The sequence below is a fragment of the Triturus cristatus genome, chromosome 4_2, assembly GCF_964204655.1.
Source record: "Triturus cristatus chromosome 4_2, aTriCri1.1, whole genome shotgun sequence".
NCBI lineage: Eukaryota > Metazoa > Chordata > Amphibia > Caudata > Salamandridae > Triturus > Triturus cristatus.
The window spans coordinates 669,188,546-669,214,792 of record NC_140586.1 but is presented as its reverse complement, the minus strand read 5'-3'; the positions used below and the strand labels follow the sequence as shown (position 1 = coordinate 669,214,792).

At 43.5% G+C, this 26,247-nt stretch overlaps 1 protein-coding gene across 2 annotated transcripts in view; it reads right to left on the bottom strand.

The window, feature by feature from the left end:
• Positions 1-26,247, bottom strand: part of LOC146834875 (cytochrome P450 2J2-like) — a 412,959-nt gene that overhangs the window by 230,291 nt on the left and 156,421 nt on the right. For both annotated transcript variants that reach the window (XM_085602473.1, XM_085602474.1), the window contains exon 4: positions 18,168-18,328. In XM_085602473.1, the coding sequence (XP_085458599.1) occupies positions 18,168-18,328 (161 nt within the window). The remainder of the gene's footprint in view (positions 1-18,167; positions 18,329-26,247) is intronic.

The window sequence follows — 26,247 nt, the reverse complement described above, 5'->3', positions numbered from 1 at the left end:
AAAAATAGGTCCTAACTATATCTACCTACTGGCGACCGCCAGTAGGTAATATATATATATATATATATATATATATATATATATATATATATATATATATATATATATATATATATATACACATATATACACGTTTTTATATACTTTCTTGGGAAGGCAAAATCATTTTCTGGTTGTTTATGTGATTTAATGCCTCTGTATGGAATATCATGCAGGATGCAGGCTCACTAGTCAGGCCATATTGTTGGGGCTTAGTTGCCCTGTCCCTACCCCTAAATAAAATGAGACCAGAAGCAATGCAATAGCTTTCTTGGTGCTGCATAAATAAAAACAGCAAAGACTGAAGGTGTCCCTGTTAGATTTGGGGGTCTGTAGTTGGCAGAGGTAGGTACCTTTGTCCAAGTAGGGGCCCTTGCGTCTAGTCAGGGTAAGGGGGTACACTCCTAAAATACCCCCTGCTCACCCCCTTGGTAGCTTGGCACGAGCAGACAGGCTTATCTCAGAGGCAGTGTGTAAAGCATTTGTGTACACATACAGTAACCAAGTGACAACACTACAGATGGACACCACACAAGTTTTATATCAAAAATAAGTATTCTTTATATAGACTTATCACAAGATCACAAATGACAACAATTCACAATACTGTACTTAATATGGTAGAATTAGCTTAGTTCTCTTCAGATGTTAAAATGCAACACTTAGAGTTCAATGTACCATAAGATGCGTAACGCAATACACGAAAGTGTTGCAGGGAAGGTGATGCGTCGGTTCCTTACATGCAAGGACGGTGATGCGTCGGGTCCCTACTGCTGCGTAGGGGATGCGTCGGTTCTTCTCTGCGAGGGGAGGTGATGCGTCGGTTTCTTACTGCGCTTCCATGGCGATGAAGCACGCAACACCATGATGCGATGCAGATCCGGTGCAAAGAAACAAAGATGGCGTATTTTCTTGATGCGACACATTGCGGACCGCGACAGGCCCTGCGACATGCCTCTCAGTGATGCGGCGGCATCTGCTGCGATGCCGATCCTCTTCTCCGATGGTGCGGGACGCTCCGGCAACGATGCGAGCCGCGACAGGCCCTGTGACACGCTTCCCGGTGATGCGGCAGCATCTGATGCAACGTCGATCCTCTTCTCCAGCGATGCGAGGTGCTTCAGGGACCCTGCGATGACTCAACGGTTCTTTTGGGTTGCGACAGGCCCTGTAACACGCTTCCCGGTGATGCAGCGGCATCTGATGCGAAGTCGATCCTCTCCTCCGGCAATGCGAGGCGCTTACTCGTTGTGAAGTGACAGCGCGGCGACACGCTTCTTGCTCGTGAGTCGCGCTTCCAGCTCCTTGCGACATGCAGTCCCTCAGAAAGCCTCGCAAAACAGCAGGCCCTTCCAAAGAACTCTTGGGGAGCTGGTGGGTGAAGTCTGTTGTCCCTGAGACTTCAGCAGGAGGCAAGCTCTTTTCTCAAGCCCTTGGAGATCCTTCACAAGTTGAATAAAGTACACAAAGTTCCTTTCTCCTCTCTTTGGCAGTCAGACCACCACTGCAGGCCAATCCCTCAAGCTTAGGGATAGTCTCTCCTCAGTCTCTCTGGTTCCTCTCCTTAGCATAGGTTTCTTCTTGTTTCCCAAAGTGATCTAAAGTTCTTGGGTTTGGGTCCCAATATTTATACACAGTTTCTCTTTGTTCAGAGAGGCCTTTGCTTTGTCCAAACCAGTCCTGGAGCACTCTGTTTACATGACTCCTTCTTTCCTTTCACAGTGCAGGGCAAAGACGCACCACAGGAGGTGGAGCCAGCATTGTGGAGGGAAGGCACAGCCCTATTCAGGTCCCAGGTGCAACTCCTCCCACCCATCTACATGCAGATCTCTCTATTCAGTCCTGTGCTGACTCACCCTGTCTCCTGGAATCCCCCAGCCCCTGTCACTCAAACTCCAGACAAGGAATACACAACCTAGCAGAGGCAGGTTTGGATGGTTAGACAAGAAAATACCTACTTTCTAAAAGTGGTATTTTCAAACACAGAATGTTAAAACCAACTACACTAAAAGATGTATTTTATAATTCTGAGTTCAGGCATACTAAACTCGAATTTCTACCATGTTCCCTGAGTCAGTTAGGATTATAAGATGTAAGAATCAAACTGCCCATTCTGGCCTATGAGGAACAGGTAGCCTTGCAAAAGTGAGAAAAGAAAATTGCTGTAATTCACTATTAGGACATGCCACACACACCAGGGCATGTCCTACCTTATACGTACAATGCACCCTGCCCTTGGGCCTACCATAGGGCTGTCTGTATGAAGAAAAGGGAAGGTTTAGGGACTGGCAGTACCAGACTGCACGCAGGCTCTGCAATGGCAGACCTGAGACACACTTTACAGGCTGCTTCTGTGGGTGGCACAACCAGTGCTGCAAGCCAACCAGCAGCATTTGGTTTACAAGCCCTGGACACCCCTGGTGCACTGTACTAGGTTCTGACACGTAAACCAACCAGCCATTGAATCACTAATCCATACATCAATTTACAATAGGGAGAGCATATGCACTTTAGCACTGATCAACAGTGGTAAAGTGCCCAAGTCATAAAACAGCCAACAACAGGTCAGAAAAAATACAGGAGGAAGGAAAAAAGTTTAGGGATGACCCGGCAAAAAGGGCAAAGTCCAACAGTCCCCAAAATATAATTGAACCCTTCCACTCAGAGAAGTGTCCCCAGTCCACCATATGACAAGATCACCACACGAATACGTCCATAGAAGTACCCCCAGATCTCAAAAATACATGTGCACACACACACACACACACACACACACACATACAGTCCAGAAGCCTCCCCATCATGCACAAGAATTTCTTCATTTCTGCACACACATTTCTCAAAATGTAGGCCAGAGAACAAAGTCAAAATTGTATCATTCATCATTATAGCTGGGGCTCCCAGGTAACAGCTGTGTCGCGAATAAACTATCTGTGAGGGAGGACTTGATGGAGAAAAGCCAACACAGGAGATAGCAAAATTGTGGGGAGTGCTAGGTTATCAGGCTGTGGTGATGCCTTGGATAGAAGAGGAAAGAGGGTTAGTCGGTTAGGTTAAAGGAAAATGTAGTCTGGTGCTATAGGGAGCTTAGAACAGTGGTAAGGTAGAGGTTAGTATCCAAGAGCGTTGGGGTGAGGAAAGTGGGGGCTGGCTATTCGCACAGTGAGATTGCTTCCTGGTGTACATTTTACAGGGAGACTGATTTTCAGTTAGTCCAAGTTATAGATTGGAGTCCTGGATACGTTTCTGTGGAAAGGAGGTATTTGGACAGTGGAGAAGCTTAGTGGAACTTGACAGTGAGAAGGTGAGGAAGTTGAATACTAGCATTGTTAAAGTTGGGTCTGTGGTACCAAATTTGGGAAACAGGATGGTTAGGACAATTTGTGGTAGCTGATTTCACTAAGTTTCTAATAATGTGTTATGGGTTTGTGGGGTTCATGGCAGAATTGTGCCACAATAGGTTTCTCAAGATGGTTTGTTTGTGTGGGAGGTCAGATTGTGGAGAGCAAAGAGTTACATCGGGGCTGGGTTTATATTAGGGGGTTGTGGAAATTTCTATTCATGAAAGGTGCAGTGTTACTTTGTGCTGGGGGATGTGCAGTTTACTGTAGTGGGAGAATAGCAGGGGGAACAAGGCCACCCTCAGGCAAAAAGTGAGGGCCCCAGTGGTCTCTCAGTGCCGATCTCTCTTCATGGCTGTTCCTTTCTCGCCAGGATCTGTCAATCTCTGACCCTCTCCAAATATCTCTTTTATGAGGGGTGTCTGTGATGAGATGACATTGGAATATTTTTCTCAAGCCCTCCATCATCTCACTTCACTGCCCCCAGAGGTATCACTCTTGGGCCCTTTGGATCTCTGTTCTTTCCCAGTGTGTCTCATGTCTTCTCTCACTTTGTCTCTTCTCTCTTCCAGGTCTCCTGTCTGAACGAAATCTTGGGCTCTCCTTGCTGTAAATGTATCAGTCATTATATAGTTGGTTCTGACCTTACCAGCATTGTTTCCTGCTGCATTGTACAGGTTGTTTTTTTACAGAGTTTTATATAGCACGCACTTGACCCAAAGGTATCGTGTATCAGAGGGCTTTACATGTGCACCAGTTGCATTTACATGAGGACACATTCAATTTTGTTAGGCACAGGCAGATTAAGTGATTTGCCCAGAATCACAGGATATTGAACGTCCTTGCCGAGACTCAAACCCTGTTCCCCAGATTTGAGGTTGACCACCGTAGCTGTTAGGCAAACGCCTCTCTCTTTTTCCAACTCCTTTGTTTTCTGCTCCCCTGCTTCACTGCCCCAAAAATGGCCCAACCCAGCATTAGCCTTGCCAATCATCATGGAAGCATGCATGACTGAAGAGCCACTTGAAGTATGAAGTATACAAAGGGCTGCTAGAGAGATTGAGGCAGAACACTTGAGTAAGGTGTTGGCCACCCATACACACCAACAGTGCTTAATTTGTAAAATAATTAGCGCCGGGGCCCTCGCCAGGAAGCCACCGCAGTTTGCACCACACATTGCCACTGTACTTACACAACAACTAACCATCACACTGCTACAAGTGTGACAGTTCAAACTGTTCAAGGTTTCCAAACTTTAAGAATGACTTGGGTGGCAGGAATTGGTTGTTTTAATGTATATTGAATTAACAAACAACTGTTTTTCTGCTCATGTTTAAATTACACAAACACCGCCACCATGTGGCAGCTGTCATAAGTGAAGCTATAAGCAATTAAGTGCCAGTGTTGAGCAACGGAAACCACTAGCTCAAATTAAGCACTGCACAGCAATAACCTTTCCCTGTCTTGCAAAGATCCCTTCTCATAGCTTGGATTGTGAGCAAAACTAATATGCAGCAGGTGATGTGCATGCTCTAAGAATGGCCAGTATGGCTTTTGGTAGTAAACTGCAAAACAGGCACTCCTGCCTGCTCAATTCTTGTCTGCAGGCCCGAGTCAGCATGCCAGACTGATGAAGGACTTGAACATCTAGGAGGACTAAGGGCCTGGCTGGAGTACACTCACAATGAGCTTACTTACTTGCTGTTTTCCGTGCTGTGGGGGGAGCCAGAGTACATCTCCCTGCCTACATTGCAGCCCGTGCCACCAATGTTGCACCACACGCGGCAGGAGGCGCCTAAAGGGCGTGCAGGGCTCCCGGAGCATGGGATCTTACTTACTTGCTGTATCCGTGCTGCCGTGGGGGAAGCCAGACTACACCTACCAGCCCGCATAGAGGCCCGCGCCACCAAAGTTGCACCACACGCGCCAGGAGGTACATAAAGGGCGTCCTGGGCTTCTGCAGCACGGGAGCTCACTTAATTGCTGTTTCCCTGCCATGGGGGGAGCAAGGGAAGGCCTGTCTGTGACCGTCAGCGCCTGATAGAGGCTGGGCTGGGCCAGCTCTCTTTCATCTGGAAACCGGCATGGGTACGCGAAAATTGCCTTCTAACAGCGATGGGGGTAAAGTGAAAGCTAAGATCCAGCGTAATTGTACCTTCATTATTTCATATCTAACGACAGCTGTTGGGGCGTTAAATGAGGAAATTCATGATGTGGAAGAGCAGCTGGGGCTGGGGGGGGTTTAGACTTGGCAGTAACCCCCTTACCTTCCCTACTTCCCCTACGGAAGCCTCACAACACGAAATTCCAGTTGCTAACACTGAATCAGACTTTGATGTGGAGAAGGGCATCTCTACCCTGGTCGCACAGTACCCCACGACCTCTATTTAGAGACCTATAAAAAAGACTGGGGAAGACTGGGTGGAGACGCTTCCCCTGCTTTGAAGGCACCCCCAAACAAAAGAGGCAGAAAAAAAGCACAAAGCAGGGTGCCAATACAGCTGACTTTCTGCCCCAGGAGGGGAGTGAAGGACCTTTAGGCAAAGAGGACCGGGCCAAAGCGCATTTTACACTTATAAATAAAGGGACCCCCTCTGAGGCGTGTAAGGTCTGGGAGCAAGAGGGGAAAACTAAACAATCAATAAAGAACAACTCCCCTTAGACCTATATTACTTTACATGAGATTATATCTGTGCATGGGCTAAATGCTACATATGGTCTATACATAATTTACACACATAAATATGCCAGTACATGATATTTTCTTTTTTGTATGAAGTATTTTTTTATTTTTATATAAAGTTAATTTACCAATAAGTTCATTCATATAACTGTTGTAAATCAGTCTTCATTATTTCGTACAGCAGTACAATTCATTACATATTGTAAGAACAATATTCCTTCAGGAAATCAGTGTTTATACAGAGAAACTTTGAATCATATATATAAAAATAGCGACCCCCAACTCTAGAAAACAAACAATATTGCAACACATTCAAGACTGACTCACGCACAATCACACAAAACACATATACACTCAATGGGTTTCAAGGAGCATATAGATATTGATACATCTCCAATGTTTGGTTCAGATGGCAGCAACCTAAAGAGATCTGGGCGCACGTGGTCTATGCGCGTTTCGGTGGAATAACAACACTGGACCACCTTCTTCAGGACCTCGCCCAACTAGGGTATAGTGTCTCCAAGATTTATACAAGGTGGGGGTACTTTGTCAAGTTGAATAAAATGTTCCTAATCCAAAATCGATCCAAAAATAGAGCAAGTTTAAGAACACTAATTCTTCTTCATCTTAGGACAGATCCGAGGTCTATTGACAAGGAATAATCAATTTCATTTCTTATGAAGACTATGCAGGACAGGGACAATTTCTGTGCATCTATTCCTTACAAATTATTATATACTCTGTAATCCGGGAAGAACACGCACTCAATTGCTGAGCCGTATGTGGAATGTTGTAGGTAGCAAATAATTATGAAAATGTATGCGATACGTTCCGGGCCAAGGCCTCCATGTTATAACCTACTTTTACAGCAGTCACGTCTCTCTCGGATACCGCGGCGTTGCATATATAGAGTATATAATAATTTGTAAAATGCGTGTGATCGGCTGGCTGTGGGTCTGATCTGTTCCGGAGGTATTGGACCTGAGTGGGAGGTGGTGGCCTCGTCCCGTGCACGACCTCCGGCGACCCAGGGAAAATTCAAGCAACAGTTGTCTACTTTGGCTGATTCCGCCTTCCTGGACCTTGTGTGCAGTGCAGATCCTGGGGCAACACTGGGAAAGACGTCCCTCCATGATGCGGTCTGTGTTGGTACTCAGAGACTTCCACCCCACCTGTGTGCGTCGCTTCCCGGTCGTTTTTGGACACTCCTTTACCTTGTAACATTGGACATGGCGCTGGGTTGAGGGGTATGCATGGGCAGATTTGCAAAGAGTGGTCAAGGATAAGGCTGATCCTTCAGGGGTGGTCATCTAGTAGACGGGCGGGCTCAGGGGTTGCGTGCTCTCATGGCATAGCTATTAGTGTAATTGGTGCATAATGCTTCCCATCTTTCTTTGACATGGTCGATTTTGTGCTGCTTACTGTTTGCCTTGGGGAAAACTTACCGTGCGGGAGGGAGAAGCCGGGGGCATGTTTTGAAGGCCCTCCTCCAGTTTATTAATACTCTCTCTACCCCCCGTCTGGTGGGGTTCTTTTCTTACTCCCTTTTCTCTGTTCTTCTATATTTCGGGTCTGGTTCCAGGGCGACAGGCACACTGCTGGGGGGGGGGGCCGTACTCATCTGCAGAGGTGCAGGGTGGGGGGTTGGGGAAGGGGATTCTTTAGTCTTTACCCTTTTTTTCCATGGCCTCCTTTTTCTTCTCTGATTCTTCTTTGTTTTTCTTTTCTGGGATCAGCGTGGTACAACTCCTTTGTTGTGAATCACTGCTTTTTCATGTGTGCCACAATTTCCGGGGTGTTTTCTGGGCTTTAGGGCATGGGACTGCAGGCGCAACTGGTCATGATACTTCTCTACATCCTGCACTTCCTGTTTTTGCGCCATTGACTCGATAGATTGCCGTTTATTGTTTACGTTTGTTATTCTGCCTGCCATTTTTCGCTGCTGGGAAATTGTTTGGCACCTGATCCTTTCGTCTTTCCCTATTATAAAATGAAAGCCTTCTTAATCCTGGTGTCCTACTTGCGCCATTCACTGGCCGAGAATATATTAGCATGGAGATTCTGCTCCCCGAGGTTCTGCCTGTGTCAACATTGGATCTCTGTTGCTTTGACTGCTTAGCGGCCGGCCCCGGGGGGTTGTAGGCCCATACTTGTTATTGGTTGAAATGCAATAAAGGTTTTTAAAAAAAAAAAAAAATAAATAAATAAATAATTTGTAAAACGGGTAAAAAAATGGTTTACAAAGTACCTCCCACATGTTGTGCGCATCATGTGATCAAGCCACCGTGAGTGTCACAACGCGTAATGGCTGCTGAGGCTTCTGCAGGAGTGGAATAAAAGTTTGAAAACTACTACAGCTGGGTCCGTGCATCACTTTCTTGGCATAATCGGCGAGTCATAGGTGGAGTGTGTTATATATATATATATATATATATATATATATATATATATATGTTTTTTTAGCAGTCCTCCGCTGTGTAACTTCTGATGTATTAGTCTGGTAAATAGAGATTGTCCTCAAACTCAGGTAGGTCTTTCAGCGGATAAATAAACGCTGATCAAACTTGAGATGTGAGGTCAATTGCCCCGCCAGCCTCCATTGTTACAGGAGCGATAAAATCCCTCTAGAATGAAGAGTTTGTTTATTTAAATCATCAGCAGTCCCTCCACGTTTTGAGGCAAGAGACTTGTCCTTCTGACTGTGATAACTGCACCAGTTGCACTGAAAATGAGTTCCGGAGAAACACTGCCTACCAGACATACAAGATACTTTATTGGAAGCCTTCTGAGCTCCGCCCACTGTGCTCTCTTGCCATGATAATAGATCAATGGATTTTGTTTCAGGTACACCTTTGTTGGGTCTTCTAGATAGCCTCGGGTCATCTTCTGAATTTACATTTTTGTGCTGCAGCTTGCTGTGCCTGCAACCCTACACTTGGCTAAAGTCCTGCTGAATGAATCCAACCCATTGCAGGAGTTGGGTGTGAACTTAAAGTTACTTGGGTTTTGGTGAAGCTGGCGATGGTGCTGGCTCCTGCTGCAGAACCTGCAAACCAGTCTTGAATTTGCTGTCATTTTTATCTCAATCAGTTGCTTTACTGCGAACCAAGTTTTGCAAACTAAGACATCCTTTTCAGTAAAAGGAATGAAAGTAGGCAGCACCTTTTTGCACTGTGGCACAGATGTAGTCTTTGGAGCAGGCTTCTCCAACAAATAGCTTGTGAGCTACTGGTAGCTCTCCAGCTACCTGTAAGTAGCTCTCCTGTGTGCGTCAAAGCCGACTAAACTGGAACCTTTTGCGTGGTTGAATTAATATATGTATGACAAAACACTGTATTGCAAGACAAAAATGTGTGCCTTTTTGGAACTTAACATAACATAAGATGATGTCAGGAAAAAAATTGGCTGAATTTAGAAAAATATATTTGAAGCTGAATTTTTAATGATAAATCATGTGGGAATGTATTACTGACATTCATACTTTTCTGCCAGGGGCACTGCAGATGTTACTGGCATGTATTATACTGGCATGTAGTACTGCATTCCAAATTGACAACATTTTATACAAGTCTTCTGGCAATCCTTCCCATTGCACTAATGTGATGCCCGCTGGTAGTCATGCATAAGGTAGCCAATAATGTAATCTTGTCTTATGTTGTTACTATTACAACACTAATAATATTAGTAGCTCGTGATCAGTTCTGTGGACATCCCTCGACGCAGCCACATCTCCGGCCACCTGAGGAACCTGCACTGGCTCCCCGTCAACATGAGGATCATGTTCAGGCTCCTCACCCACGCACACAAGTCTCTCCACAACCTGGGCCCCAAGTACCTCAACGACCGCCTGACCTTCCACACGCCCACCCGCCAGCTACGGTCCGCTAGCCTCGCCCTCGCCGCCGTACCACGCATCCGCAGAGCCACCGCCGTAGGCAGATCCTTCTCCTACCTGGCGGCCAGGACATGGAACTCCCTCCCCATCCACCTTCGGCTGACCCAGGACCACCTCGCCTTCAGGAGACAACTCAAGACCTGGCTGTTCGAGCAGTAGTGGCCTCCTTCCCCCATGCGCCTTGAGACCCTTCCGGGTGAGTAGCGTGCTATACAAGTGTTATGATTGATTGATTGATTGATCACCTCTATTCAACCTGCTCAGATGGTTCCAGCAACACTTCTTATTCCAATATTTGCAAGACCCCAAAAACTTGCAGCTACCACCACCACCCCTAACAGAACCGCAGAACACCCTACAAAAAGGTGAATACCACCAACACAACCACCTAGCTTTACCTTCAGTTCATCAAGCATTAGCACAATAAGAAAGCTCTCCTCCCAAGTTTGGGAGTTCTTTGCGCTTAGCCCGCATGAGGATAAAAATTGCAATATGTTCCATTTGCCACAAGAACGTTTGTCATGGTAAGTCAGGTGGACACTACGGTACTGGAGGCCAAATGTCCCACTTGAAAAAACACACAGTCATGTGGGAAGAACTCCTTAAAAGCATAGCTGCTGGTAATGAGTAAAAACCAGCAGCTGAAGTGATTGAAGAAGGTGGTCAGGAGGAGGATACCACCAGCATCACACAGAGCAAATTGTAAACCTCCCCATAGTATACTATCCACACCCACACTCAAGGTGTTAAATATTGCCCACAAGTGTGGGACCAGTAGAACTGTGTAGCAAGTAAAGAATTTGCCAGGGAGACTGTTTGGGCCCTGAGTTTTCCTCAACTTAGTTGTAAAATAGATTTTGAGAGCTCTTTGGTAGTGGTATGTACTGTCCTTTTGATTGATGCTGAGGTATTTTAGAGTATGAGTTGAAATGCCTAAAGCTTGCTACAAAAAAATATTTAGAAGTATTGTGATTTCAGTTAAATGAGTAAAAATAAAATATTTTGCTTGTGTGTGCCTATGTGTGTTTGTGTCTGTGCATATATCTTGTGTATGTCTGTGAATATTTGTGTCAGCCTGCGTGTATGGTAATATGTCTTTGTATGGGTATGTGGGTGTTTGTGGTACAATAATGATTGAGTATCCAGTGTGTGTAGATGTGAGGGAGATAGCTGTGCATTTCTGTGAGTTTCAGTGAGTGTAAATGCAAGCATCTGTCAGTGTTCTATGAGTGTCAGCGATTGTCAAGGCCTTTATATGTATGTGTGCCTAACTGTCTGTGAGAGTGTGTATATCAGTGTGGGTTTCTATTAATTAAGATGATTGCAGTATCATTTGTATGGTGCCTCATACCCCTGATGAGGTCCTAAAGTGCTTCTTGACTGCGAGGTAACACAAAATGGTGAATGTTCTGTGTGTTTGACAGAATGGTGGTTTATAATGTGACCTATGAGAGAAGATCTTTGGTGTGGCATGGAGGAAGAGATGTAGTAGCATACGCGGGTGACTGATTCATTCTTCATGGAGGTGGTAATGGTTTAGCACTGGTTAGCTGAGATATAGGGGTGTCATCTGTTTGGGAACAGCTAAGTCATCAATGAATTCCAAAATTGTAGGTGAACATGGATATTGCTTTGTTTGAGGCAGTTAGTTCCAGAGTTTGGGTTTCGAAACAGAGAGTACAACCAATGCTAGTATTTTTTTAAGAGCAGGTGATAAAGATGGGGTGCCATTTATAAGTGGGAGATTCTATTGTGTATGCTATGACCAATAAGTGCAATAAATGTAGCGTGCTCTGAAGGAGTAGCACCTGACCACTCGTAACCAGTGGAGCACGTATGGGGGTGGAGTGATTTGGTCAGCAGGTCTGATAGCTTTCTGACTGACACAATCTAAATTCTATCTCCGCTTTGTACTACGAAGGAACTGATTACCAGGAATAGTCCAGGCCCATCAGTATGCGAGTGATGATGGCCTTGACTTTCTGAAGGAAACCGAGATGTGGAAAATGCTACACATGGTTTGCACAATGAAGAAGGCACTTCTGGTAACTTGATTCACTTGCAATGCTAGGAATAGATCAGAGTCCTTGATCACTTACAGCTTTTGTTGATGGCACCAGATGTGGTCAAAATTGCTGGGGTCAGATGGTTGTACTGAGGCAATTCTCCCAGGTCCTACAAGTGAAGACTCAGTCTATTAGATTTTCAAGCTTGTGGATGATCTGGGAGTAGTCTGTGTAGTTGTAACAGGTTTGACTGATGGACCTGAGATCTAGTGGTGTATTGAGTTATCCACTTAAGAAGAGCACATGAAATATTGATTCCTGTGGTATGCCACAGTTAATGTGGAAAGGAGTTGGAAAGTATGATGGGAATGTACAAGTGCCTGATCTGCTGGAAAGGTAGGATGAGATCCAATCTGAGATAGTTGCTTGAATGCTGAGATCTTATGGCCTCACTTCTAGAGTGGAGATGGAATCAAGGCAGAATTGGTTACAATGGCAGGAAGAACCCTTTGTGGCTTCTGGAGATTTTCTTCTAGGGTGCTAGTTGGAGTTGCTTTTGGATGGGTTTGCCAAGGACCGGTTCATTGGAGATTGGTTGGTAGCTGGCGAAATTGAGGTTTTGTTTCTTCGAATCCATTTCAGGAAGGCAATCTTGAGGTCTTTGGAGAAGATGCCTGCATTTATAGAGCTGTTGTTGATCATTCTGACTGGAGTAGTGGCAATAGTGAGAGTGGGACATTATTGAAAACTTCAGTCAGGCAAGTGTCCGCAGGGAATCCAGCCAGGCCACCAGCCTTCAGCAATTCCTTTAAATGAAGCAGAAAGATTTGCTTGGTGGGTTTTGTGTCAAAGGGTGATATCTTGGGTTTAGTGACCTGAAAAAGAAGCTGATGGATGACTTTTTATTATGGAAGTGTTCCATGGTTTTGTCTTTTATGACAAGGTGCAATGTAGGTGCGGATTTGGGAGTTAACAATTTTGACAGAAGTGCATACCGGTTTACAAAATTCTGAGTGGGTCTTGTAAAGTTTCTTGTATGGGCATTTAACTTTTGAGATCTGATGTGAGTAGTAGAGTTGTGTAGTTTATTAACAAAGCTTGTTGTTAGAAGTGTAGATTTTGTTGAGATGCTTCACTCTTTTAACAGACATTTCAGGATTCGGTTTTCTTTTTTCGCTGGGATTATATTGTTAATTTTTAGTCTGAGGGTCTTTGGTCGATGTTTCCGATGAGAGGAGACTTTCAGGGGAATCAGACTGTTGATGTTTTCGAAAGCAAAAGGAAGAATTGTTTCACTTTTTTTATACAGGTAAGTGGCAATTAGTTAAGAATTAAGAGTGATGAGATTAGGCTTGACTCATTGCCAATGAAGACTTATCAGTCTTTGTTATAATTGCAACGGTGTTGACCATTATCTGATTTGGAAGTGCATGATGTGGTGAAAGCAAAGGATGAAGGGGAGATTTCTTGTGACATGATGAGTCCAGGTGGAGAACAAACTGCATCCAGGGGAATATCCGTCTGAGTACATTGGAATCTAACTAGCTTGGAAGAAGTTGAAAGCCTACATGTTTGACAGAAGTGATCTCGTTTGGTAGTTTTTGCTGATTGAACCAGATGCTCAAGTCTCAAAGGATAAAGAGGTTGTTATGTTTGAATAGTCACTAGCTGTGAGAGACAGAACTGAGATTGCATGTTTCTGTGCACCTGTCAGTGTCATTTTATATCAGAGTATGTGTATGTCCATGTCTTTGTGATCATATGTATATATTTGTCTGTGTGTATGGGCTAGTGTGTGAGAGATAGAGAACAAGATATCTTGTGCAAGGGCATTCACTAGCAAGTGTGTGTGGAGAGGCTTCAGGGTCACACTAAGGCACTACCACTGCTGTTCGGTTGTCATCAGGAAATCTGGTTACCCCTTTATCCACTGCACAATCTTGAAGTGTTTAATCTTTCCATGGAGGAAATAAAAGAATCCTGAAAACATTGTTTGGCTTATTCATACAATAGTAATCAGTTGTACAAAACAATAATCTGTTCAAAATGTTTGTTGAAAGTCAATACATTTGTAGAATTATGGCAGACTATTTGTCCACAATTACAGTTAGCAAGCACCACAAACCTTTCTATAGTCACTATACCCTTGGTTTGTGGAAACATGTGCTCAAACGTTGCATAAGACTATTTATAATCCACCACAGACTTGGCTATTGACATCAGTGCATGATGGCATTAGGGCAACTATTCAGCATGCTCCTATTGCTGTGCTGAAAATACAGAAGTCTCTTAGGGCTGTCAGCCTCTTCATGAAATTCAGCTTCAACAATTGCAAGATTTGGATCAATAGTTGTCATAAATGAACATGGAACTAATATTATGAGAGCAATGTCAGTTGATAAATACTTCAGCGGGCCCTAATTTGAAAACGAAATGAATCTGACCTTGTAAGATTTCCAAACAGAAAATAAAGACTGATGGGATAATAGGCATCTGTGATTAATTTTATGTGGAAAACAGGCATCCTTTGAAGACCAGAGGCTTTTACAAAAGATGGAAAAAAGCAGAAGGACTTTGCCACCATGTCCATAAACATGAGTTTTTGACTGTATGGAATGTGAGTCTGTATTTGTTTTACCCTATCTGGTTTGAACAATACAAATACCTTAAAGACTTTGCCATGCCAGACAAATGTGACTCCTCAGCAGTGGGGGTTGATCAGGAAGACTTTTCCGCCTTGCAATATCATTTGAATATGCTGCAAAGGCAGAGGCAGCAGTAATACACTTCTATGAGCCAAACATCTTTTGGGGTCATGTTCTATGTGACCAGATAGTACTGAGATGATAATTCAGAAACAGGAAGAGCTTTGAAGCTCTGGTAAGCAGCATACTGAGGACATACTAAAATGCCAAGATCAGGCAAAACAATCCAGACCCAGAGTTGTCCATATGTGCCGCTGAGGTGGATCCATGTTACAGATCGGAACTGTCTTTTTTATGTGTCCAAATCAGATGATAAGCTTTCTAAATACAAGAGATGGATCCTCAACAGAACTGTGCTGCTTGAAATGAAGAGACAGAGAATTCATATGCAAGCAATTAGTGAACTGGTCTCTGCACAGAACAGTTACAGTATCACTATTACAAATGACACCATTAACTTCACCACCACCACGCTCACACTACCAGCACAGCAACAATAAGGAACTACTTACTACATCATCAGTGAAAGACTTTCCCTATTTTTCAGAAATAAGGTGGTGTCACTGTAAATGCTTCTCTAAGTTTAGAAATGTGGCATATTGACAGAAAACTGAAACATGTCAATAGTAAGAAAGCCATCAGAGTAAACGGTACAGCTGTATTTGGGATGCGGTTCAATGGAGAAAAAAAACATAGTCGTACTGGCATTGGATTGTGAAATGGAGGAGATATTTCATTTAAGCAGATTTATAGCCAAATGATGCATTTCCTGCTGCCATTGTACAATCCCATAGGTTTCAGTGCCACTAGCAGTAATCAGCAATGACAAAACAACCACTGTGTTAACTTTAAAGGTTTAGAGGCTATATTTGCACATATTGTGAGATGTGGAGCAGCACATAAAAACAGTCAAGGACTGATGAACGTCGCCTAGTTAACAATATTTTTATATAATGTGTTTTAAACCATACACAATACAAACATTTCAGTCATCATAAAAGAAGGGTAAAATCTCATTACCACCTTACAGAATGGTGCATGCATGATCAATATGGTATTATGAAACATAGGACATATGATTGAGCATCGATGACAATCTGTTTTGATAAATCGTGACAACAACTGGAACAGAGCAAGATGCCTAGGTGCTTCTCAGCTGCCACTGTGTATTTATATGCCACATTCCATGACCGTTATGAACTAATACTATATGATAATATACAGTATGTTACTCCAGGTTCTCTGTCTCACCCCATTTTGCCCAGCTTTTTTTATACTTCTGCAAACATCCCCTGCTCATATACATTTCTTTTCCAGTGATGCTGCAAAAATCCTTATCTACAAGCTCATTATCAACTTTTACTGTTGGTTTTCCACCCCACAATAACACTATTTTCTATCTAGTAAAATACAATTCCACTACACAGAATAGACGTATATTTTTAGGCGGTGCTTGGTCTTCCTAAATCCTCCCCCAACATAATCTAATGTTTCCGTCTAATTCCATCTCCAAGTGTTTGCTAATTCCCTCCCACTACTTGTCTCTTTAAGGGCATTAACACCACATGTGGATATAGATTCCTTTCACACCAGGATTGGAGGTTGGGCGGCCCCTAAATATTCTCCATGGTCACAGGGCCATCTTCCTTCTCATGGTAATAGTCCTCCCTGCTGTGACAGAAATTGCTCCCAATTACAACCAAAGTCTTGATGCATTTTCAAGCACATCCTTAACACCTATTTGCCACAATGCTGACGTCGGAGGGCAGGATGCTCTAACATGATTCTGAGGCCACTAAGGTAAGAGGTAGGATTTCTATTTCATGTTAGGCCCTTAGGCTACAGCAACAACAGGTATGTCATGTCAGAGTTTCATTCTCCCACCAACTGTCCAATCTCTTAGCTTGTACTCCATGTACACATCAACATTCTATTCCATCATTCACTCTCAGCATTCCAGATATCAGCTCAGACATCCAGGGAATAGGGACAACCATGATACTACCTATACTCAACAAAGCACTGCTGCTTTTTCATCACAACCACTTTCAAATAATTGGGTAGGGTATATGGAAATTTGATACAACCTGGTAATGTCCTGGATTTAACCTAAACTTCTGCTGGGAGAAAGTAATATGTTCGGTATTAAGTTGGACATGAACCACAGCTTGCATGAGCAACTGAGTAATGATTTAGGATTCTGGTTAGGGGTCTGAAAAACAAATACAAGGTCTGTAATTAACTGAAACCACCATCAGCAAACATAAATCTGCTTAACAGTCAAAGAGTTTGCTCTTAGTTAGGAGAGGTGGAAGCAGAACCATAATCAAAACTTAGAAATGCAACATGAAGTGCTGTGTTAGTGCCACGTTTCACCTCCCATACCAATAACTTACATCTCCTGGTGGATTACTTTAACCTTTTTGGTAAACACTGTCTAACCTTTTGCAGCAAGACAATTGTTGCATTTAATGTATCTAGATATCTGAATCCATCCAGAATGTAACAGTTATATCTGTGGAGCTCCTGCTTTTAAATTTGTCTCAGCAGAGCAGACTTCCTTAGAATCGAGCACAATGCCTTTATGATAGTGGTATTGTAGAAGGGCAAGGTTGATATTATGCTCATATATGTCATTGTTGTCTGCTTTTCTGAAAATCTCTAACACCTTTTTGATTCAAATGGCAGAGAAGAGAACCACTTACTTCTTTTTTTAGAAAGAGGCTATCATTTTTTGGGGGGAATCAGTCATGGCTCTCTATAACAAGGGACTGGAAATGTTCCATAATCACTGACTGAATGGTGTAACTTTTCTTATCTACCATCTGAAACCTCCTGTTAAGATTTTCAAACGTCTGCTGCTTTGGGCAACCCCTGTTTTAAATTAACTTTGAATTAGATATTGATGACATGTGGAGCTAACTCCAAGTTGCAGAAGAAAGCTTTACAGGGGAATATTTTGCTCAAAGTTGATAATTATTAAAATGATGTATTTTACATGACACTGGAATATAGAAACTAGGATGTCATCAGGATATTAACCTGGAATAGTGCATTGTACAGTCATTATTGTACAAACTGAGGCCGATTGCATGATTTTTCAATGAATCACTTGATTTGTTTTGTTCAAATGTCAAATCTGGGATGAGAACTCAACCACTAAAATCTAAACTCCTCACCAAAATTTGGGGTCAAGAATGACCTTTTACTGCTACTGCCTCTTCTGTAGTAATGAAAATTCACAATTTGCGAGGAATCATTGTGCTACTTGGAATCTCTGGATCATAATATATGCTGCTTTAGCAATTCTTCTGCCCAATTCATAGCTTCCTGTGTAAAACATTTGTTTGAAGCTACCCTTCAGGTAGATAACCGCTTCTACAGTATTTTAGCCCAGTTTCCTAAAAAAACATGCAAACTGCATTCATCATCATGATACACAATAACAAAAAGCGTTAAAAAGAATACATACACAAGCTAAATATGACAGTAGCTTACCTGGGTTGAAACACTGATTTCCATCTTTAAAACTTCATCTAATAAACGAAGTAAACTCTGGAACTCTGGGTCCTGATACTCAAAGCGATCACCGAAACTGATGGCACAGATAACATTTGAAACACTGCTGTTGATATCAAAGTGAGGGTCAAATGGCTGACCTAAATGAAAGGCAAAATTATAGTGGTCAAAATATAGGTAACTCTTCACAATGTCAATGATAAGGAAAAGTATGTTGCTATTTGTTGTGATTTGTTACTTTAATTGGAACAGGATGACATCTGATGTAATTGTATGGTGAGATGTACCCTGGTAGCTTTGTTATGATGGGGTACCAAGGGGGTTAACGTCTGCTGACTGGCTGGGAAGACCTCTTCTCCTTGTGGTCTGAGATGCAATAAGGTACAAGAAAAAAGAGATATCTCCAAGTGATTCTTGCACAACATTACACATGGACGTTCCCAATACATTTCATGCGCATATCTTCTCAGAAGGTTCTGGAACATTTGTGCCACACCTGTAGTCTTATGGGGATTTGGGGGGCAGCTGACCATTGGGTGGAGGGTCTGCCCTCCTGTATTTTGGGGAAGTGGAGTAGTTGGATGACTGCCCAGGTTTTTACGCCCAAGGGGTATACAGCAGAGCATTTTGAGGTGACCAGCCACCATTTTGTCTAGGTGACATGGTGGCTGGTATCTGTTAGGATTTGTTTTGGCCCACCCACCTCTCCCTTTAAATTAGGTGTGGGGGGTGGTTCTTACATGTCCCAGCCCTTATTTGGTAGACGTTGGAAAAGGTGTGCAAGGGGGTTAACTATGTATGATTGTCGCTTTGAAGCATGTGCAGAGGCCTTTGGCGAGAAGTTACCATGGTTTACTGAAGTTTACTGTTGTTGACAGCAGCAATTCATGCTGGAAGGGTAGTCAAGTTCTTACTTGGAGGAGTCAGGAATTTAAAAGGTCATGTAGGAAGGTTAGTTAGCTAGAGGGTAATAGTTGTAGAAAAGAAGGAGGGGAGTTTTAAAGTATAAGTTGCAGTTGATCAGCTCTGGAGCATGTACACTGTTACAGAATTAGGTTGTTGTGGGGGGACATTTAGAGGTGGGGGTGGCTTACCATAGGTGAACAACTTTGTATAGTGGTGTTTATAGTTTTGTAGGACAAAGGCCCAGGTTGTTGTTTGTAATGCGTCCCTATTTCAATAAAGCATCCTTTTTCTCGCAAACCTGGTGTCAGTGGTCGGCGCTGCTCCCCTTTTTCTCTCCCCAATTGGGACTCATAGCTCGGCCATTTTCAATAGCGGGAATGAGCTACATAAGCTCTGTCGTACGAGTCCCACAATATCATTTAAACTCCAGACTAGGCACTCTTGCCCCCCGGTCCCAGTTGTCCTGTGACACCGCAGGAGACATAGCCGGAAAATGGTGATGTGCAGATGACGAAGAAGAAGCTCCAAAGATAGAGACAAGGGCCCGACCAGCCCCATCATCCCCGTTTGTTGGTACAGGCAGACTGTGAGACTGCTAGGTTTGGGTGGGTTGATGAGCCTCAAGCAATCTTTGTGGTCCGCTTAAAGGACCAGAACGGCAGCTGAGACCAACACTTTGACTGCCATGGGAAGAAGCAACAAGCACTATTGCGATACTAAGAGTCTTAGGCACGGTGTCGATCAGGGAAACACCATGGCGCTCATCCTGCTGGATTTGAGCGCAGCTTTCGACACCGTGTCACATTCCATCCTCATTGACTCTCTGAAATCTCTAGGTGTGGCAGGCCAGGCCTTGGCCTGGCTGGCGTCTTTCCTTAGTGACCGAAGCTTCCAAGTGTTTTCTTCTAAAGCTGCCTCCGCCATTTGTCCTTCCACCCGTGGCGTCCCCCAGGGCTCAATTCTTAGCCCTTTATTATTTAATATTTATGTTAAACCCTTGGCAACCATAGTCGAACAAGCTGGGCTAACCCTGTTTTCCTGCGCAGATGACACCCAGATTGTCTTCTCCTTGTCAGGGATAGACGTAAACAACATTTCCGCACTCAAGTCGGGCCTCACTCTTGTGGCCGACTGGATGCGGAGAAATTGTCTCAAGCTGAATGGGGAGAAGACCGAGGTGGTCATTCTGGGACAGAACAAACATCTTTGGGGTCCTCGCCATTGGCCCATCGAACTGGGAAATGCGCCTACACCATCTACGGCAGTTCGCAACCTGGGCGTCATTACTGACGACAGGCTAACTATGAGACAACAGGCTACTAAGGTCTCAGTCATCTGCTTTTCAACCTTGCGATGGCTTCACAAGATTTTGTGGATGCTCCCCCTCTCCTCTCGCAGAACTGTAGTCCAGGCACTTGTAACATCACGCCTGGACTATGGCAACATTCTCTATTTGGGCGCAGATAAAGCTACTATACATGTGCTGCAGGTGGTGCAAAATGCGGCCGCGCGCCTGCTAAAGAATGTCCCCAGACGCACCTCAGCCACTGCCGCTTTGCGTGACCTCCATTGGTTGAGCATCCCAGAACGCGTTAAATTCAAGGCACTCTGCTATATGTTCAAGGCTAAGCAGGGTAGCGCCCCAGTATATGTTCAGGGGCTGGTAAAACCTTATAGACCCCTGCGCTCATTAAGGTCATCGGACATTGGCAATTTCACAGTACCAAGATGGAAGCTGGCAAAAATGGGAGGCCGCTCCTTTTCCACTCTTGGTCCTAAATACTGGAACTCCCTCCCATTGGCATTAAAATCTGAGACCAACTTACTCCGCTTCCGTAAGGCTTTGAAGACCCTGCTCTTTACTAAGCGTGACCAATAGTCGGCAGAGGCCTTAAGTCAAGGTGACATTCTCTTTTCTTCTACAGTCTATCCCTGGCGCCGGGAAACCCATTGTGGGTAGCTGTGCGCGGTACAAGCTTAAATAAATAAATAAATAAATAAAAATTAAGACGGATACAGTTTCTGTATCCCTGCCATGTTCTGGAGGGGTCTGAATCGTGTGACAGCGCCTTCTTAATAAGGTGAGCTCACAGAAAGTAAATTCCTGCCCTCCATGTAGCCCGTTTGCAGGTCCTGATTAGTGACTTTTGGGGGTAGCAGAGTTGTGAGGTGTGGAGAAAGCTCAGTAACAAACAGCTTCAAGACTTTTCAGAGCTCCTAGTCAAGTAGCTTGCAACCTGGTAACTGTCCCACCCATCATGTGAACTCAATTCCCACTTAGATTTGAGTGGAGGAGGAAAGAGGTCCTTGCCCTCCTTTTCCTAAGAGACAGTTTGGCCCAGAGTTGGGCGTAAACTGTCCTGATGGACTGGTCAATCATTCTAGGACACCCTGGTTGGTAGCAGTGAAATAATGCTTGTCTTTAAGGATCCCCTTTCTGAGGAGGGGGGTGGACTGTTCTATGATTAATGTACAGTCCACTTGTTGCTGGTACTGCAACTATACCTTAATAGGTAATCTGGGTGGCTAGATTGGATACAGGGAATGTTCACCCTCCACAGGAACTTTGAAAGCAGATTCAAATAACAGCTGGAATCTAGGTGTTGCTGAGATTTCCTAATAAAAATAAACTTCATGGTTTATCCCAGATTCCACTTGATTGCTCCTCACAATGCCCACTGACTGCTCATGGCACCTTAGTTGAATGGATGCAGGTTGGTGGGTTGCCATTATCTTGCTCAGAGAAAGAGATTGCTCATTGGCAGTTGGCCTCCAATATTATGAGTATTCTTGGAGTATGCCCCGAATCACAGTTCCTAAATCACCTAGGGCAAACAGCCAACAGCTGGAAAACAAGGCATTTTAGATAAATATACCTACCCAGGAGGTTGCAATCAAGCACAAAACCACCTACATCAAGCAGAGACTCCGTAGACTCTGGTGTTGATGTGGGCGTCACATTTGACATTTCTTCAAGCCATCAATAAGTCCAGGGAGACTACTGATGCTAAAATTGGAGCTGTAGGGGAATATGTCATGGTATTGAGACTGGACCTGAGACCAGCAGTAGACAGTATTAGTGAGGCTGAGGGTCATTCCTCAGAACTAGAAGATACTACAAAACACAATCTCCAAACTTTCAGCAACATCTAGAAATCTGGCGGCATGAGCAGAGAATAGGGAACTATAAGCCCGTCTGAATAACCTATGTGACGTGCAGTTCTTAACCAATGGATGAGGTCACTGCTGCCTCCAGAGATGCTTTCCTTGTGCTTCATCATTGAACATGTGCATAGAGCACGCATACAAAGACTGCCTCCATGCACTCTCACTTGCTCCATGATTACCTGTTGCTTTATTTACATGGACAGAGAGGAGATCCTACACTTTGCTAGGAACCAGGAACCATTATTGTATGTTTCTCAAAAAATGATGGTGTTTCCGGATTACACATAAACTATTGCAACAACAGTGGAAGTCATTTGTGGAGACCACAAGAAAAATTAGATCGCTGAATATCTGATATATGCTCCTCTACCCAGCAAACTTACCAATTTTTTACCAGCCATGGACATTATTCTTCAAGACCCTGGATGCAATATTGCAGTGGGTAGAAGAAAGACAAGACATCTGGCCACACAAGCAATCACCATTTTATGATGCCCCACTCCCCATTATAAGAGTCCAATAGCCAAAAAAGCCTCATGCTTACTCCAGAAACTGAAATTGATCTCGATCGACTGTACACATATCGTCAAATATTCCACCTCATCAGGGATACGAATAGAAGAAGGTGGAGGATGTTGGATCAAGGAGGAAGAAACTCTCCCACCTTCTGAATTAACCTCTATATACATCCAAATTATCCACCTTTGCTACTTGCAATAATCCTCTCACAAAAATGTATCCTTTATCCTGACTATCGCTACGCTGGAAACAATGTCAGAGATGTATACTGGTGGGCATCTGGGGGTAGGGAATAAGTGACTAATGGCATGAATTTAACTTTTCTTCTGTTTTTACTGTTCTTGAGACTTCTTTGGGGAATAGTTGGCATATAAAACGGTAAGGTAAGATACTTCGATTGCAGAGTTGGCATCGATCTTTGTTCTGTCCTGTGACAAATGCTTCATGTTCACGAGGTGTAGGGTCAGGGAATGGGTTTTATTTTGCCATTTGAAATGCATTTGAAATGTTGTCCTGCTTCCTTGATACCTTTTGAAAAATTGAGCCCTGTGTAGTAACTAAGAGTGTTTATATTAGGGTGCGTTACTATTATTCAATATTACTTTGTATGTCGTGTCCTCTTTAAGAAGACAATGTTATGCTTAGTAACTGTGGAATGTTAAGATGGCATTCTGGTGTTGAGAGTCTGTTGGAGCTGGCTGCTTTCAGGCTGGCTCATCTTCCATGTAACCAATAAATAACTAAACCAGAAATCACTTGGATCCTGATCAATTACTACACCCTGCTGCTGAGAGACATATACATCAATATGCACCTAGGTCTTCCCCTTAATGGCTAGCCCCAAATGTAAACCCTGTGAGGGTCAGATACAAATATCTAAACATGGAAAGTCCATTGTCTGCTAAATATGCTCAAAAGAACTGAGCTTCTCAACGCAGCCAAAATACTCAACTCAGACCTATTCTTTCTGCACGAGACACATCTTATGGGCAATAGGTGTCCGTTCCTTGCACAAATGGGTTTTTCACAGGTGTTTCGTTCAGGCGTTTACAACGGCCTCAAAGAGAACAGTCATATTCATTTGCAACCATGTGTCATTCAAGGCCACGCAGGTTTGCCATGATGATTTAGACATATATGTAGCAGCCGTGTGCCTTTTAAATAGGAAACCAGTCTTTGATTAACATACACACACCGCAACCACTTACAGATGTCTTCTTAGAGATTGTTAACCGATTGTTAGATTGTTAACCAGAGCGTCTGTGGTTTCGTGGGGTTATTGGCACAGGGTAGTTCACAGGTCCTGTGACAGATGGGGGAGAGGGATGATCTCTATGTAATACACTTCATTAATGAAAACATTCATGGTTGCCCTAGGCTTATCGGATGTATGGTGTACTATTCAGCCACAAGAACGCGGTTTTACATTTTTGTGGGAGCCCATCAAAATGTTGCCAACTAGACTATATTTTTCTTACCTAATTCAGAAACACATAGGGTTGCAGAAGTGCAGATTATGGCACAGGGGCTTATCAGATCACTCTATCGTGAAGCTAGGTATTGACGGATAACACATAGGGCCATATTATCAAGACGGGGCGATAAAATTATCGCCGCTTTATCGGCAGAAAACTGCTGCTAAAGTGGCGATAATGGGCTTGATAATATGCTCTATAGATTTCCAATAGAAACCCAGGTTAGACATCTAACCTGGGCTTCTATGGGAATTCTCTAAGCATATTATCAAGCCCATTATCGCAGCTTTAGCGACAGTTTTCTGCCGATAAAGCGGCGATAATTTTATCGCCGTGCTTGATAATATGCCCCATAGAGAGTCTGGCTCACAATCACTGCTACATTTATGAATGGTGTGACAAGGCAAGTAAAATTCTCCATCGCTTGTGTCAAAAAGTACAACTCTGTGAATAGATTACATATCTTACCAATGATGATGGCTCAATAATCAAGGGGGACACAGAGAAGTGTCAATGATTCACATATTATTGTGCTATATTATATTTAAAAAATAAAAGGCTGCCCGGGACATGAAAAGGATTTTCTGCTCCTCCTCCTGCTACAGAGATTGACAGAAGAAGAGTAAGGACTCTTGAAAGATGATCTTAGTATTGTAAAGCTGCTGGAGGCTCAGAACCAGTTGCAGTCTGGCAAAAAGCCAGGTCCTAATGGGCCCCTAACAGAGTTTGGTTAAATCTATGCCCCTAAAGTATTAGATGCACTTGGGAACGTGATAAAGGAATCATTACAGATAGGCCAATTACCACTGGTCTTGTATACGGCTGAAACAGTGAATATTCACGAATAGGACCTCTGCTCGCCCTAGCACCCAATCTCCTTCTTAAATGTCATAGTCAAAATAGCTGAAAAGGCCCTTGCAAACCGACTTTCAAAAGTAATCTTTTTCTTAGTCCAGCTGGACCAGTATAGGTTTATGCCAGAAACTGCTTTAAAGTCCTTCCAAGAACATTATAATTTACTCCGTAGCCAATTCTTCTGCTTCTTGCTATTGCGACATGCGATTACTCCCTATATCTCGGGAGTGGAAAATCTCCCTATGTTTAGGCGCCTACAGATGAAACGTCAGTCAGAAGAGTTAGGGGCCATACGATTACCCAAGTGTTTCGGTCTCTAGTAACCAACCATGCCAACTCTTTTCGCACAATGTGTCGTGAACATTATTTGGGCCCTCTTTCTGATAAGAACTGGAGAGAAGCTAGGGTGTTCTCTCAGGAATAAGGCATTGTGTCAAAGTATCAACTCATCCAACTTAACTACTTGAATTGAATTTACCTTAAACGACTCAAAATATGAAATATTGGTGCAGTGACCTCCCTATTCTACCTTTAATGTTGGGACCATTGCGCTGATATGGGATGAAGTGTAATCAGCCCTATCTGGAGGAAGTCCTGGCCTTGCTGGGCTGGAACTTACGAGCAGAACCAAAACTCACCATTTTAAATATAAACATAGATATAGACACTAACAGATAAAAGATGGGTTTATTGTGGTTGGGCATCCTGGTGGCGAAAAGACGAAAAGAGACACTGCTCGCCAGTGGAAGAAGGCAGACTCTCTTTCAGTGGATAAAGGAGGAGGGGGCTTGACCAATGCAGGAGCATAGTAAAACCTATATATACTACCAGAGTGTGTCCACAAAAATATTGCAAAATTTGGAAAACATGATCCCTGCATCGAGGCACTGTGATGGATCCAATTAGGCCTGTGAATGCCACATTGGATAAGGCAATATATGCATACAGAACTCTGAAATAGAACGTGATATGCAGACTGAATTAACAGATGCTTTGATTCTCTGGTTTGATTGTAGATTATTACCATAATGATTGCCATGTTTTATGGTGGTGGGTGGACAAGTTTTATTACCTTTTGTAAATCTTTTATCTTTCCCTGTATCTTTCATGTTTGTATAATTGATGCAAATTCAATA